Here is a 15,947-nt window from a genome sequence, read left to right on the forward strand (position 1 = left end):
GGCACACTTCCTCCTGATCCCCCCCACCCCGCCTTGCTCATCACTGGCTCTCAGGGATAATGGCTCTGTTTGGTTTTCTCCCCACTAGGAAGTAAACACCCTGAGTGGCGACTTGGTTTCCCAAGGTCACGCCAGCACTTAGAACAGGACTTGGCACCTAAAAGGTGCTCGGTAATCATGTTTTGAATGATTGAAAAAACCGAATGGACAGGGATTAGAGTATCAGGGAGACTGTAATCCAAGACGCTATCAGAATTTAATAGGATGGAAAGCAACAGCCCACTGGAAAATCCACAGAACAGTCCTGGATTTTAATCCAAATTCAAATATTTGCAAGCCCTGGATGTTAGACAAGTACTTCTCTGCTCTGTTTCGTGGTAAATGATAATAGAACTTCCCTCATGGAGCTGCCTTGAGGATGAAGTGAAAATGTAAGTAAGGCACTGAAATTAGCAAGCTCTCAATAAATGGCAACTATCATTACTATTCTTAAAGTTTTCCAGATAAAATAATAGTAAACCAATCCACATAGTGGACTCTAACAGAAATAAAATACACAAAATCATAGTTTTTTTCATTTAATCTGCCATGTGTTCATCCCTCTGCATTCTCAGCCTGCATAAATCATTTAAGTAGCACTTCATTAGGAATGGGAAGGCCATCCAGAGAAGCCCGGATGCTTTCAACCATGTTTTCCATCATCTGTAGTCTGGCTTGATGAGTTGCACTTCCAATGTGAGGGGTCAGAATGATGTTCTTCAATTTCAACAAAGGATGATCTCTGAAATACAGATTGAGGGAAACCATTCAGAGCTTTTTTGTCTCTCGAACTTCATATTATAGTTTCATGTCCCACCCTGAGATGGGGAAGGTCCAGGAGGCCTTATGGCATATGCTAAGTTACACCTAGTTGTGACCACCACTCATCTTACCCTAGTATGTGGGACCCTACATTTTTGGGTGTAAAACACATACCTTAACTGCATCCAGGACATTAGTACAGAATGGCACAACATGCTAGTGGATTAAACACGGGCTCACAAGACAGAAATGGGCCTCAGGGGAGATAGGTTCTGGTCCTAGCATCACAGGACAAGCTGAATGCACCTTTATTGAGGACTAGCATTCAGAGGGAAAAAGTTTTATTAACTAGAATTAGCAGAGTAGAGGGAGTCCTCTTCCAGGAAGAAGGCAAGGATGGAAGTCAGCCTGTAAAGATAATTGTTGTCATGCAGCAGCCTACCCGTCTGTCCCCTCGTGCCTACCCCTAAAAAGAAGGAAGAGTCTGTGAGACTGATCCTTTCAGGGACTTTGCTTCACCTTTGTGCTTACACCTCATGTCTCTCTGGCCCCGGAGGATGGCTGGTTAGCCAATGATGGGTAAGATTCCTCAAGAGCGGAACGACCTAAGACAGGCACAGTCGCGTGGGGACCACAAGAAGAACTCAACGGGGTCGAAAGAGGTGGGCACAGCCCTCCACTTTCCCCCGTCTAAGGAGAGATTTTGCCTATGTGGCTGTATTCCTTCCCACAACCTGCTTGGGAAGTGATAACATCAGTTCTCCATCTCAGTAAGTTTTCAACATAAAGGTTTTGTCCCCTGGGGAGGTACAAACAATAATTATTTATACATCATGGGACTTTCGACAGACAAGGGTGATTGGTTTGAACCAGTTTTCTGGTATGGTGTATGAGACTCACAGACAGTAGTAAAAACAATGTTACTTCCTTGTATGTGCATCAATATGAGCCACAAGGTGGCCCGATTCGGGGCTCTCAGTCCTTTGAGGCTGTGAGACCCTTGGCCCCTGTTTCAAAACTTTCTTGATTTCTGTTTCTTTCTTAACCTTTCGCTGCCCCTTCTTGTTCTCTCACTGCCTGTGTTGTGCTGGACGCGACAGATAATGAGGTTTTAGTGAAGTGGGTCAGGCAGACCAAACAATGATGTATAACACTATAACCCAACAATGGGAAACAGCTGTAACCTGACCCAACAGGGCCTCCTATTTTAATACACAGGCCAAGTGGCCACGTGACAATGACCCTCCACCCTAGCTACTGAGGCTCAAGGGGCACACTTTGGGAATCTTACAGACCCCTAAACCTATGGAAATCTCTGGGGGCACTTGTAACTTATATCAAGGCACTATGACTGCCCTAGCCCCCGGGACTGATCCAAGTAAGACATATCCTGCAGTACACTTAGCAGGGGTGAGAACTATTCTGAATAACGCTCACCCTCCTCATGGAAGGAGGTGGGCCTTACTACATAAAAGCACATACTGGAAACCAGTCTCAGGAGGAGGCTGTGAACTGAAACAGGGTTACTGGCTTCGTGACAATGGACTTGGAACTCAGAGATAACTGGCGTGGCCAATTGTAACAATACCTGTCCATAATAACATCTGGTATATAGGCAAGAGCCAATTCTGTTGAGAAGGCACAGCAAATACCTCTGTAATTATTAGTGATTTGTTATGTAATGAAACTGAATTATAGCATGACTAATATTGTGATACAGTGTAACCCTGGCATTGCTGGTAAATTTAACTGCTTCGTGTAAATACGTCCTATAATAATACCGACACTGAGGGCAATAGTATTGGGAGATTGAGTTAAAGCCTCCTCAGAACCTGATACCAATAGGAAACGACTGGCCTGAGCAAAAACTAGATTTAGCTAACCAGCAGCTAATTTATACACTAAATAGCACTTCACAAATCCAAATAATGGTAGATCAGTGGGCAAACTAGAACAAAATACAAAAAAGTACGTAATGGCCTTATAGGGTGGTTTAGTTGCTGCTTTAAATCTATTCCTGCCTCACTGGCTACTCCGCGTGCCAGGCAGTCCTACTGATAGTCTCGCTGTAGCCGTCACATAAATACTACAGTACATGCAGCTGCTCCGGAACATCCTGGCATTCTGCTGTAAGATTGCTCTGGTCAAGACGGCATGGCCATGGGGTAAAGGACTGACTGCAGACAGGCCCAGAGCGTCACACCCAGCACCTGCCAACGACAGGCTCTGGGTGACACACTGCCTGACAAGTGTCTTCTTGTCCCTGGGGCCATGAGGAAAGCCAGACAGCTAATGCTAAGAGTCATTCATGGTGAATGCCTGCTTTGGCTGACCTGGAGCCCTGGGCCACTCTGCATCATTCTGACCTCTGGAGGGACTGGAGACCAACTAGCAAATGTCAGACATGGAGGTCCTCCATGGCGCCAAGGCTTGGGAGAGCTTCCCTGGTTAGAAATACTTCAAGTGTGTTGTCAGACATCACTGCGGAAGTCGTAACTGCTGCCCCTCCAACTGCACTGGGAGAGGACAACTGCTGTCTCCTGGGATGCACCCCACCCACTGCCTGCCTTTGCTGATTTGAATCTGTATACTTTCACTATAATAAACTATGAGTATGAGTGGAAAAGCTTTCCTGGGCGTCTTTCCAGCAAATCATTAAACTTGAAGGTGATGTTGGGGGCTCCTTACTCTATTGGCAAATGAATTTTTTCTTTTTAAAATAATCTTGTAGTAAATCCCTTTATAAGACAAAGAACACTTAAGTAGTATGATTAAATAATCCCAAATTTCTTACTTAAAAGTTTTACAGTAAACAGCAACAAAATGTCTGCCCCAAAAATCAAGATGAAAATTTAAATATATCTGATACATAGATTAGAAATTAATATGGATATCTAAAGATCAATCTATTCCAAAAATAATTGCTAAATCTCTCAGCCACAAAAATGAGTTGACCTGGGACACTGGGAGCACACCACCTACACCACCTATTAGGATAAACTAAACTTTGGGCTTTAAGCCAGGTATTGGCCCTGGGACTTGTTAGTGAATCTAAAGAAAAGCTCATTTTAGCAGAGTAGGCAACAGTGGTGATCATGTGACTTCTAGGTTTCGAAGTGGACAACTGTCTAAAATGTTCATGTTTCTTAATTTATATTGAAATTATTTTTTGGGCTAGATTAGTGGTTCTTTAATATTTAGTCTCAGAATGTCTTTACACTTAAAATCTGAAAACCACAAAGACCATTTGTTTACGTGCGTTATATCTGTCAACATATACTGTATTAGAAATTAAAACTAAAAAAAAGTTAATACAGTAATACAGAAGCACACATTTCTTTAGCTAAGAGTCATGCATGTCATTTGTCTCTGGAAAACTCTATGATACTTTTCAGAAAACATGAGTGGAAAGGTAAATCACATCTTGACTTCACAGACCAAACCATTGATCTAGACAACCTTCTAAGAAACACTGTTCTAAATAAATTATTTTTCTCATAAATGTCTGTAAGTTCTAGGTTCAATCTTGATAAATTTAGATATTAAATTTGGTTCTAATATCATTCAGCTGACTGTAACTTGTTTACTGGATAGAAATCAAAGCTGGAGGAATGAAAGCTACCGTGGGACAGCTAGTTTAAAGGATGACAGCATCAAGATTTCAAAATAAATGACAAAATCAAGGCTCTAGCCATAGCAGCCTGATCTTTGGGTCAAAGCACAGAAGCAAATGAAATTAAATAGAAATAAATGTAAAATTCCACACATACACTTAAAAACCAATTGAAGGAATAATAATTTCAGTTTTAGCTAACTAAAAACGTAATGAGCTAAGGGTGCCACAAGGCCTCTGAAAGCATGTGCTGCCAACATAGACTTTGGGTGACTTTTCTGCAGGGCCCAGGTCATAACGCAAATACTGCGTTCGGTTCTTGAGAGGTCCTTAAAACTGAAGAGCTGGAGGACAGTCCCAATGAGGAGGTGTCTAGAAATGCCTTTATTTAGGCTAATATTGAAGAACTCGAAGGTATTTAGCCTCAGAAAAAAAGACTAAGATGAGAGAGGAATTGTTTTAGAATGCGTGGCAGTTAGTAAAAGGGAAGAAAACCAAAGTTGGCCTCCATGCTGCAGAGCAGACCAGGGTCAGTGGGAGGGGGACTATTTGTTGCCGAAGCCCACTGAGCCCCGTCCCTGGAGGTGTCAGCAGAGGCCAGCCTGTCCCCAGGCCTGCCTGCACAGACCCCTCCCAGGCCGAGACCTTGCATTCCTGGCCAAGCACGGCTGTCTGAGGGCCATGCCCACCCCAGGGGCTGTGGGCTGTGTGGCTCATCACCTGGGCAGGGGTTCCGGGTGTGTCACATCCAGTGCCGCCGCCTTGATGACCCCGGTCTGAAGCGCTTCCAGTAGTGCGTCCTGATCTACTAGCAGACCTGAGGCAACAACACAAGGCCTCTGCGGTTACCATGGCAAGGAGGACACCGGGAAGACCTCGGTCACGTCAGCTACTACTGCAACACGTGTGGGGCCATCAAAGGCCTGACACGGTGGCCTGTGACAGTCAGGCAGGCACGGAGCACAGTGACCCACAGTCACTCAGGGCACAGGCATCACACCCACTGAGACCATGCGGCTCCAGTGGAGACAGCTCACACACACATTACACATGCGCTGCATGTTACACACATATCACATGTTACACGCATCACGTACAAGGTCAGACAATTATGTTCACAAACTTGTTGCAATGCTGTTGCTAACCTTTTTTGATATCAGAGGGATTGTTCATTATGAATTTGTACCAACTGGACAGTTAACCAAGTTTACTATTTGGAAGTGCTGAACAGGCTGTGTGAAAAAGTTAGACAACCTGAACTTTTCACCAACAATTCATGGCTCTTGCATCACGACAATGCACCAGCTCACATGGCACTGTCTGTGAGGGAGTTTTTAGCCAGCAAACAAATAACTGTATTGGAACACCCTCCCTACTCACCTGATCTGACCCCCAATGACTTCTTTCTTTACCCGAAGATCAAGGAAATATTGAAAGGAAGACATTTTGATGACATTCATGACATCCAGGGTAATACGACGACAGCTCTGACAGCCATTCCAGAAAAATAGTTCCCAAATTGCTTTGAAGAGTGGACTACGCACTGGCATCAGTGCATAGCTTCCCAAGGGGAGTACTTCGAAGGTGACCATAGTGCTATTCAGAAGTGAGGTATGTAGCACTTTTTCTAGGAGGAGTTCATGAACTTAATTGTCAGACCTCATATGTTACACATAGATCACACGCATTATACACACATTAAGACTGCGTGCTCCCTACCTGTCATTTCAAACGCACACAGTAGGCAGATGTGGGAGGGAACCCTGTCCTCTAGCCCAGGAGTCCTGCCTGCCGGCAGCCCTGTACCCTCTCCCTTCTCCCCTCCCCCAGTTTCTCTATTTCCAGAATCTACTATGTTCCCTGGCTGCTGGTGTCACCGGAAGCACATAATGCACTCGTGCTTCTTGCTCAGCTAGAGGGTCCGAATTTTCAGACAACTTTCACACATTAACTCAGCCCTGTGAGTTTCCCGGAGGAGGGACACGGGTGGCTGCTGGCAGCACCAGGTCTCATGCCCTGCGGCCCCAACCCCGAGAAGGCCCAGCCAGGATGTTTGGCGTCAGTGTGCTGTCACTTGCCGGTGTCCAGAGGACTCTGAGTCTTTATAAATGCCACACTAGCCCCCCACGATATTAGGTTATACCACCTCCTGTGTGTAAACACAAACCACACTACCTAAACGTCAAAGCCATGCCAACACTGGTTAGTCTTCAAAGTGAAGGCTCAGAAAATTCATCCCCATAAATTTTGCTTAATTGCACCTAGAAAACCAAACTGTGAAACACCTCTACCCAAAGTACCTGCCCAAACCTGGATTCCAAAACCCCCACATTGCAGATTTTCATTCTTTTTGCTACTAATTTGAAGACCAAAAGATGTGAAGATAAAAATCAGAAATATTTCTAAATAGAAAGTAAAATCCTTTTAACTTATGCTCCCCCAGTCTAGTCTAAGTGGGGTTTTCAGCCCCTCGAGGAAAAAGTCCACAGCAAACGCTTGGGACCATGAGGGGTTATCCTGTATGGTTGTCCAGCCACCTGGCCACACAGAAGCGGAGCAGGTACCTCTGCCAATGTTGACGAGAATGGCGGTGGGCTTCATCAGCCTCAGCTCCCTCCTTCCAATCAGGCCGTGGGTCTGGGGCGTCAGGCTCACGGCCAACATCACAAAGTCCGATCGCTGAAGCAGATCATCCAGCCTCTCACAGTATGTGGCCCCAACAGCTTCCTCCTCCTCCAACTTCCTATGAAGGGAACAGGGAAGAAAAATCACGTTCTGTAGTCAGAAATTCATCAAGTCACCCCAGGAAGGAGTCTCTGAGGGGAGCCAGGGCCTCCGTCTCCCCTCCATGTGGGGCTAGGACTCAGCCATGAGGCCCCGTGGGCACCTTTGGGTTGTCCAAGCAAGCCCTTGGCGTCTGCAGGATTTCACACCGGACCCAAAACTCCTTGAGGCCGGGCGCCTCCTCTCACTCACCTGGAACACTAGAGTCTGGTACAAGCCTGATCGAGCGTCAGACATGTCAGAGCATTACAGGACGTGGGAAACACATCAAAGTTTCCAGAAAACAAACAGGAGAGGGCCTGGGAATGTTCTGTCAAACAGAAAGCGAGGATCCAAGGATCTGGTGCATTCTGTTTGGGTCCAATCTGAACCCCTGCTCTGGCCACCCCGGACAGCTGATTACTCAACGCAAATTCAAGCTCCAGGAGGCCACAGCACCCCAGGTGGCTGCCACTGCCACACAGACACGAAACCAAAAATTCTAGGAAGTCTCTCCTAACACGAGTCTTGGGGGGGGACTGCCAGGAGGGAAGATGAACGCCCTGCCCGCATCCCACACCTAGTCCTGGAAGAGCCCGGCCTTCATGTTTGCCCCTCATCACACTGAAGCTGTGACAGCTGCCTAAGCCAGTCCACTGTTCACTGTGCAAATGCAGTGGCTGAGAAAGGGCACGGTTCGCATGTAACATTTCCCAGCTCAGCACCAAGCACAGCTCCATTCAGCGTGCTGTGGGAAGCCACTGACAGCTGGTGCCCAGTGGCCGTCCTCAGGCCCATCTGCAGAGGGGGCTGGAGTTCAAGAGCAGACAGGCAGCTCCATAGAGGGATGTGTGCAGATGAAGTGAGAGAGAACAAGCGGATCTGAGGGTTGTTTTGGACATGGAGTCAGTAGGACTGTGTGTTGGGCTGAACTGCATATGAAAGGAAATGGGTTTCAGAATGAATAAGGGAGTGGATGAGCATATACCTCAGAACTAAAGGAACCAGTACAATCGCTCAGTGGGTGTGGATAGCATCTCCCATGATCAAAAAGTCACTTGAGAAATAAAAGAACAATTATAGGTGAGTTAAAATCTTTCTGGTGACTTTTTCAGTGGAAACAAGTCACAGCCACGTTTCTAGGCAACCATAGAAATACCATGGTCCCTTTCTGTACCATCAGCCCTAACTTTCTAGAAAGAAAGAGCCAGGGAATCTTAGGAAACATGGAGGGATCCACATCCAGCCACATTTAAGTCACCGATGGTGTCAGTGCCACCCCATGCCCTCCAAGCCCACTTCGCGAGTCCTACCTGCACTTCCTGTTGTGGTACAGGATCTTCATGTCGAACGCCCTGGCCCTCTGAGCGACCTTGTAGCCAATCCTGCCCATGCCCACAATGCCCAGGGTGGCCCCTGTCACCTCCTGGCCCAACCAGTTTGTGGAAAACTTCTCTGTATCTGGTGAGATGGCCAACTGATGACCTAAGGTACACAACGTGACAGTGGGAGTGGAGATGGTACCGCGCAGAAAACCCACAGCCCTTCCTGGGACCTTCTGACAAGGTTACGAGGGTAGAGAATGCTGGTGGCCGACCACAGCTCTCAGGCTTTTTATCCTGACAACAATCAGGTTTCTGCAAAGGAAAAAGGGGGAACAGACGGCAACGTCCTCACAACAGAACCTCCTGGCAGAATGCTTGAAAATAGCAACTCCTTTCCCATTCAGGAGGAAGTTTTGGTTAAAATGTGTTGGTTTTGGGGTGGGTGTCTGTATGTGTGTGACTGTGTGCATGTGTATGTATGACTGTGTATGTGTGTAACTGTGTGTGTGGCTGTTTGTGACTGTGTGACCGTGACTGCATGTGTCTGTGTGACTGTATGTGACCGACTATATGTGACCATGTGTGACTGCACGTGTCTGTGTGTGACTGTATGTGTGTGACTGTGTGAATGTGTGACTGTGTGTGACCATGTGTGACTGCACGTCTGTGACTGTATGTGTGTGACTGGGTGACTGTGTGTGACCGTGACTGCATATGTATGTGTCTGTGTGACTGTGTGTGACTATGTGTGAGTGACTGTGTGACCATGTGTGTGACTACACGTGTCTGTGTGTGTGACTGTATGTGTGACTGTGTGACCGTGACTGCATATGTATGTCTGTGTGTGACCATGTGTGTGACCGCACTGTCTGTGTGTGACTGGATGTGTGCAACTGTGTGTGACTGTGTGACCATGTGTGACTGCACGTCTGTGACTGTATGACTGTGTGAACGTGTGACTGTGTGTGATTGTGTGACCAGGTGTGTGACTGCACATGTATGTGTATGTTTGACTGCATGTGTGTGTGACTAGGAGTGGCAACCAGCACACACAGAAACAGAAGAGCCTGGTTCTTGCTTCTCTTTCCTCAGCCCCTTCATGCCCAAGCTCCATCGGGATGGGCGAGTGCTGACTTCCTGCACTGCCTTTCCTGGGGACACTCCAGGGGTGTCCAGTGAGTGGGCAGGTGGGACTCTGCCTACTCACTTGCAGGCCTTCGCCCCAGGGCAGCATGCCCACGACTGGCCAGTGCCAGGCCCACATGCACTTCCACGGTGGTGCTGCAATGATGTCACCACACACACTTCCCACCTGTTCCATGAGTAGCACCTGGTGGGGAGAAAACGGCCACCGTGAGGCAGATGCTGGGCTTGGGCACAGGCTTGCTGCAAGGGACCGAGACGGGCTTCATCCCCAAGTGCTGGGTGCACTGGGCAGAAATCAGGACAGAAAGACTTGCAGTTTGAAGGTGAGGTTATTCTGTCATGTGTGTTGTTAAATGTCTGTCATCTGACCTCTGGAAAACCAGCATCTCAACACCACGTACCTTCCACGACTCTCCGGGCTGCTGCTAGCAGTAAGGCCATCCCCATATCGGCCGTGGGGCTGGACACCGCCCATGGTGTGTTGGCCACCTTTACGCCAAAGCTGGCGAGGAGCTTCAGGTCCAGGTGGTCCAGACCGGCTCCTGAGTTGGCAACAATCTTGAGGGCAGGCAGGCCCTGCAGAAGCTCCCGGTCAATGGCAGGCTTTCCACCCCAGATATACACAGCGTGAATCTTTGGACCCAGCTGGGTTTTATTTCCCATAAATTCCTGCATTGTAATGAGCCTGAAGTGTTTCTGTAGGTCTCCAACATGCTCTTCACACACCCCAGCTGGGCCTTCAAGTGCAGACACCAGAACCCCTGGCAGGTCCTGCTCTCCCATGACCTGCGGAACAACAAACGTGACCTCTGCAGACAAAACAGTCTTTAAGGGAACCACCTGTGAGCGCTTCTGCTGCTCCTCAGGTTTTCTAAATTATAAGACCAGGATGCATTTCAGGTCCTGGGTAAATTCCTAGAAAACCTGAAAGACAATAGACCCAGACTTCTGAAGGTAGCAATGTCCCATCATGCCTACTTTCCTCCCTGACTCACCTGCCCTTCAGCTGTGGTGCAGCCTCTGAGCTGCCTCCAGTGACACCCTCCTGGTAGCTACGCCCCACCATGGTGATGTGACCCCAACCCTGGAGTGTGCTTCTAGCTAAGAGAACAGGACAGAAGCAATGGGTGGTCACTGCTCCCTCTCCCTTCTTCCCTCTTCCTCTCCTCGCCCTCCTCCTTTTCTCCCCTCTCCCCCCTCCCTTTTCCTTTCCCTCTTCTCCCTTCCCCCCTTCCTCTCCCTCCTCCCTCTACTTTCCCTCCTCTCCCTCCCTCTCCGTCTCTCCTTCCTTCCCCCTTCCTTCCCTTCCTCTCCTCACCCTCCCTCCCCCCTTCCTCTCCCTCTCTCCTCCTCTCCCTCTCCGTCTCTCCTTCCTTCCCCCTTCCTTCCCTTCCTCTCCTCACCCTCCCTCCCCCCTTCCTCTCCCTCTCTCCTCCCCTCCCTCTCTCCCCCTCTCTCATTCCTTCTGCAGCCTGTGCAGAAGCCCTGAGTGAGCTGGAAGCAGATCTTAAGATGCCCGCCAACCACCAGGTCAGCCTTCAGATGACTGCAGCCCTGCGCAACATCTGATTCAAGTTTCTAGAGAGACCTTGAGCAGAACTGTCCAGGTCCGCCAGTCTTGGATTCCTGACCTTAACACCTGGGAGATAACAGATGTGTTTTTTTTCCCTAGCAACTAACATTCAGGATAACTTGTTATGTATGCAGTAATAAATAACTAATAAAATTGACTGTGGACAAAAAAGGGGTTCTATGGAAAGTCACCTCACAGGGTGATCTGACCATAAATTCCAGACTCCGGTGGGTCATGGTAGGTGGGTGGTCACACCTAGGCCTGTAACTTTTTTAGTAAAAGATTACCTTGGCATGAAACAGCTCTGGGCTCACACAGGTTTGAGATGCCAGATTAATCCTATTCATGAGGTTCAGACCCCTGCAGTGTAACCATCTTCAAGAGAACACATGGTTTTGTCAGCTGTCCTGTAATCCATCCCCACCTGCTTTCTCCCACTTTCATTTAATCTTCCTCAAATTCCCTTCTTGATTCCAAATGCAAAAAATGAAGCTGCAAACTGTCCTTCAGGGAGCATTTGCGATCTTGCCTCTCAGCAACTGTTGTGAATTTTGGATCAAATAAAGTCTTATAGAAATTCTCTACAGGTTTGGAAGTTCTTACATCAACATGAGCATTTTCTACTGTGAAAATAAAAGACATTTGTTATCATCTGCCAAATGAATTAAATAAGGTTTTACGTTTCTTGTTACTAATTAAAAACATCTTTAACATTTTATAGCTTTCCTCCAAAAAGAAAACCTGCTGTGTTTCAAGAATTGAGGCTAATTAATGCATTTTTATCTTTGGGTTATGAACATTGTTTAAAATGTTTAAGACTGGTTTAAAGCTCAGAGCATAACTGGTTAAAACCTTTTTTGGACTTTGAGCAAAAGATTAAAAGAGGTCTATTCAAGATAAGACTTCAGTTGATTTTCACACAGAGGCTTTATCTTTCACTTCCCATTGACCTTGGTTGGAGGGCAATGCATATACCCATCACACCACAGGCTTCAGATTTCCCACGTGACTCCATGACTCCGGGACTCTTGGCTGCTGTACATGCTGAGCAGGAAGGAGACTCACAACCAGGCTGAGAGGGAGCCCTAGGCAAAGACTGGGCTCCCACCTTTCTCTGCCTCTTTCTATCCCTGTGGAACTCCTTTCACAAGCATAGAATTTGACCACCTCCAGTCACAGGCCAGGAGTCCAGGAAAGGAACATTAGATATTGGCTGCTGGCACCCAGCCCTGTGCTCAGAGGGGTCGGTGGCTATGAAAGGCTTGGACATCTATCTGCTGTGGCACAGCCCTGTGGCTGGTCAGTGGTCTCTCAGCTCTCCTGAGTTCTTGATGCAACTGGAGTAATAATAACAGGAAGTGTGTTATAGTTACACCCAAAGATCCCATTTCCTTCTTCTCCCCTAATTTCTGTATAAAGAGAACTAAGTAGTGTGCGCCTCTGGGACATGTTCTTGGATGGGCAGTAGCAACATGAGGGGTAGGTTGGGAACATTCTGGCAAGGAAGGAGCATGCAATGCAGTGGATGTACCATCAGTTACTTGCATTTGTTCCAAGTTAAAAGATAAACCCACACGTGAAGTTTGGAAAAATCAGATTTTACAGCTTTGGTTTTGCCTAACAGAGTGATAATTCAGACATATATTTTCTAACTGCTGTGTGCTTTCTCATCATGAGGTTCCATTTATACTGCTAAAATAGATTAAAAATTTGTATTTTCTTCTTGCAAAATGACTGCTTAATTTTTTAAAAAAACTACTGTTTTTGAAATTGCCTTCAACAGATCCAAGGCTCTAAATTCAGGATTTTCTTCTTATAAAGCCGCTATAAAATTGAGGCACAGAAAAGAAAATAAAGTAAAATAAACTTCCAACAGCTTGCTTCAAAAGACAAGTATCACTGACATTTACACAGTAGTCATGGAGGAAGGGCAGGGAGCGAGGTGTGCAGACCCACTGGTTCTGCAACCCCAGGGGCCCTGTGACAGCTGTGCTGGTCCAAGGGGGTGGGGGTGGGGCACGGAGACTCAAGGACAGAGCCACGGAGATTCGAGGACTTCTTCAATTTGCAAAAGGGGCGGAGCAATAAAGAATATGTTTTTTAATTTAAAAAGCAAAACTGGAAAACAAAAAAACCAAATGCGACCAATAAAAGTATGTTTTAGTTTTGGGGATAGAGAGAAAGAGAAACAACCAAGACGGGGTGAGGGCAGGGAAGAGGACAAATGAAAAGAACTAAGCGGGAGGGCTCAGGCCAACTGCTCGGCTGTGCTTCTCTCTGAAACTCACTTTCCTCCAAAGATAGGTGAGGGCGACCGACAGCCCTGCACAGTGGCCCTGAGAGTGAGAGGTGAGGAAGACACATAAAATGGAGTCACTGTGGTTAAGCTGTTACATTACTAACTTCAAGTGGGCTGTGGCGTAAGGAAACCATCACTCCTGCTGACAGGTTCTGACAACCCAAATGTCTGAACTTCCTAGGCCTGCGCCCACACCTGGACGCACATCACTGTGTTGTGCGTGAATGCCTGCATGTACATTAAACCTTCAGTTAGTCATCTGACGACCTCAGAAAGGAAATGTTCCATTGTCTAGACCACCGGACATCTGATGAGTATCATCCTGGACCGATCTAGGGGCTCAGAATGCAGAACTGAGTCTTCTTTTCTTGCTCCTTTGGAACGCTCTGGGTATTGCCAATTTGCAAGCCCCAAGACCTTTGAATAAATCTTCCTCACTTATTTCTAGCTAAAGCCTCCTGACTCCTTTTGAGTATATCCCACAGAGATAACATGCAGAGCCCGGAGAGTCAACTATAAGCTTTCAGTGCATGCAAGTTACTAATGTTTAAATCTGAGCAATTCAGATATTAATATTTACCCGTCTCTAAAAATAAACAAAATTACACCAAAGAGGGAGACTGAATTCATAAAACACAGTGAAATTCCTTAAAATCCTATTCCTCACACATCTTCCACTCTTAATATTTGACAAGGGGGTCTAATATACCCCAAATCACCCTCACTTCCCCAATGTACCAAGACTTGCCTTAAATCAGCACCAGCTGGCTTTTGTCTCCCCTCCCTGCCAAACCTGCCCTCTTCTCTCTCCAACTCCTTTCAAAGTCTATTCTCATCTCACCTACAGTAGTTTTCTGCCCCCACCATGAGTATAAAATCAAAATTGTTTGCTCTCTGTCTCTCACACAGACTCCTGGCCCAAATTGTGCACAAGAGACTCAGAAAAGAGGCTGAAGCCCCTCTGCTTTCTTATCATCCTTAGCATATTATCTTAGCACGGAAACTTACCTGATCAGTACATGGCTAGGTAAGGGGACCTAAAAGATTCAGCTACGCCAGAGTTCACAGATTCCTTGATGACCTGTTTGCTAGTTAGGGATTAATGAAAACTGAACTGTTTTCATCTTTTGTGATGTTTCTTTAGTCACTAGGTATCAACAAGCCCAATATAATTTAAAACCACAATGTGTCTCAGCAAAAACAGGTGCTACACTCCTAAAAAACTAGATTCCTGTAAGGGAATAAACTATGAACTAAAATCTGATGTGAGTGTTAGGCCATATTTAGGCCAGGAACAGGAAGCTTCTTATCTTAAAAGCCATCTTTGTCCTGCTTTAGACCTTGTACCTTTGGGTTACTGTTTGCCTTAGGCCTGGAGACGCAGCCAGGAAAGTAGAAATCATCTTACCCTGTCTTGCTTTGTACTTTGTCTCCTATGGGCTTGTGATCAGCGGGCCTGGGCAGACGGAGGCCTGGGGGCCAGGGTGTGGAGCCAGCAGGAGGGCTTGGTCATGCCCTGAAACCCTTTGTTTGTAGAGACAAGGCAACAAAAACCCCCTGACACATTGAAGGGGGAACAATTTTGTTTACCCCCACCTATAAAACTCCATACCCCTTTTTGCTGGGGGAGGTTATGATCTTTTCTAGCCTGACCTCCCGCAGCTCAAACAAGCCAAATAAATTCTAATAGACCAATTTTGGTCGCTCGCGACTCATTCATTCCTCCAGCCGTCCCTAACAGAGAGTACCTGTATTTTACCCATTTAAAGCTTAATCTGCCATTGCCTATAGCTCAGAAAAATAAATACCTGTATAAATTGACCTTTAATTTCTAGCAGAGTCCCTGAAGCCACTTTAAACCTCTCAAATGCGGCAGGTATAAAATAATAACAACGTTGGGTTTTCCCTGTTAAATCCTTTAGGCTCCTGAAATGCGGGTCAGGATGCGTGTTAGGACTCTAACGCGGCCCACCAATCCCACGTGAGGTCTGGGGTCACAGCCACGCCCACGCGGCAGAGCTCGGTCCAGTCTCCGGCCCATGCCATGACATCCTAGGGGCACGCTTACCTTTTAAAAGGACCTCAGATTTGAGGGACGCTCTGGTGGAACCCAGCTTCCTGGGAAAGTCCATGACAAGGACCGCCGGAGGTCTAAGACCACAGCATCCTCCCTCCCACCTGCCCACCACGCCCCAAATTGCCCCAGGCCCCGCCCCGGGCCCGCAGGCCCCGCCCTCTGTCACGGACCGCTGTCCGCTGCCCCGGCTCCAGGCCCCGGCCTTCGCCCCAGCCCACGCCGCAGCCGCAGCCCGCCCCCCTCGTGCCTAGCCACGCCGCGCTTCGTGCCGCGCTCGTCCGGCCTCTCCCGGGGCCAGCAAGCTCTGACCCCAGCCTTGGCCAAGCCTTTTCCCCGCCCCTTGGACCTGG

General features: G+C 47.4%; 1 protein-coding gene across 3 annotated transcripts; it reads right to left on the bottom strand.

Annotated features, from left to right (window-relative positions):
- Nucleotides 1–564: 564 nt before the first annotated feature.
- On the bottom strand, nt 565–15,923 carry LOC109437020 (putative 2-ketogluconate reductase). Of its 3 annotated transcripts, XM_019715923.2 has the most exons (7): nt 15,589–15,706; nt 11,509–11,844; nt 10,050–10,434; nt 8,491–8,662; nt 6,979–7,157; nt 5,135–5,231; nt 565–781 (listed from the first exon to the last, which is right to left on the bottom strand). In XM_019715923.2, the coding sequence occupies exons 2-7, from the start codon at nt 11,566–11,568 to the stop codon at nt 625–627; spliced, it is 1,050 nt and encodes a 349-aa protein (XP_019571482.2). In that variant the 5' UTR covers nt 11,569–11,844; nt 15,589–15,706; the 3' UTR covers nt 565–624. The 3 variants fall into 3 exon arrangements, with proteins under 3 accessions (XP_019571482.2, XP_019571500.2, XP_074195884.1); XM_019715941.2 differs by lacking the exon at nt 11,509–11,844 and having other exon boundaries at nt 15,589–15,923; XM_074339783.1 differs by lacking the exons at nt 11,509–11,844; nt 15,589–15,706 and adding an exon at nt 14,929–15,080.
- Between the last annotated feature and the right edge of the window lie 24 nt (nt 15,924–15,947).

The sequence above is a fragment of the Rhinolophus sinicus genome, linkage group LG09, assembly GCF_036562045.2.
Source record: "Rhinolophus sinicus isolate RSC01 linkage group LG09, ASM3656204v1, whole genome shotgun sequence".
Classification (NCBI taxonomy): Eukaryota; Metazoa; Chordata; class Mammalia; order Chiroptera; family Rhinolophidae; genus Rhinolophus; species Rhinolophus sinicus.

Excerpts from the sequence above, each read along its gene's own strand:
- LOC109437020 (XM_019715923.2), bottom strand. The coding sequence starts at position 11,568 with ATGAATAGGATTAATCTGGCATCTCAAACCTGTGTGAGCCCAGAGCTG. Across the intron at positions 10,435-11,508 it reads CAGAGCTGTTTCATGCCAAG|GTCATGGGAGAGCAGGACCT; the intron begins GTAATCTTTTAC and ends GTTGTTCCGCAG. Across the intron at positions 8,663-10,049 it reads AGCCCGGAGAGTCGTGGAAG|GTCATCAGTTGGCCATCTCA; the intron begins GTACGTGGTGTT and ends TGTGTACCTTAG.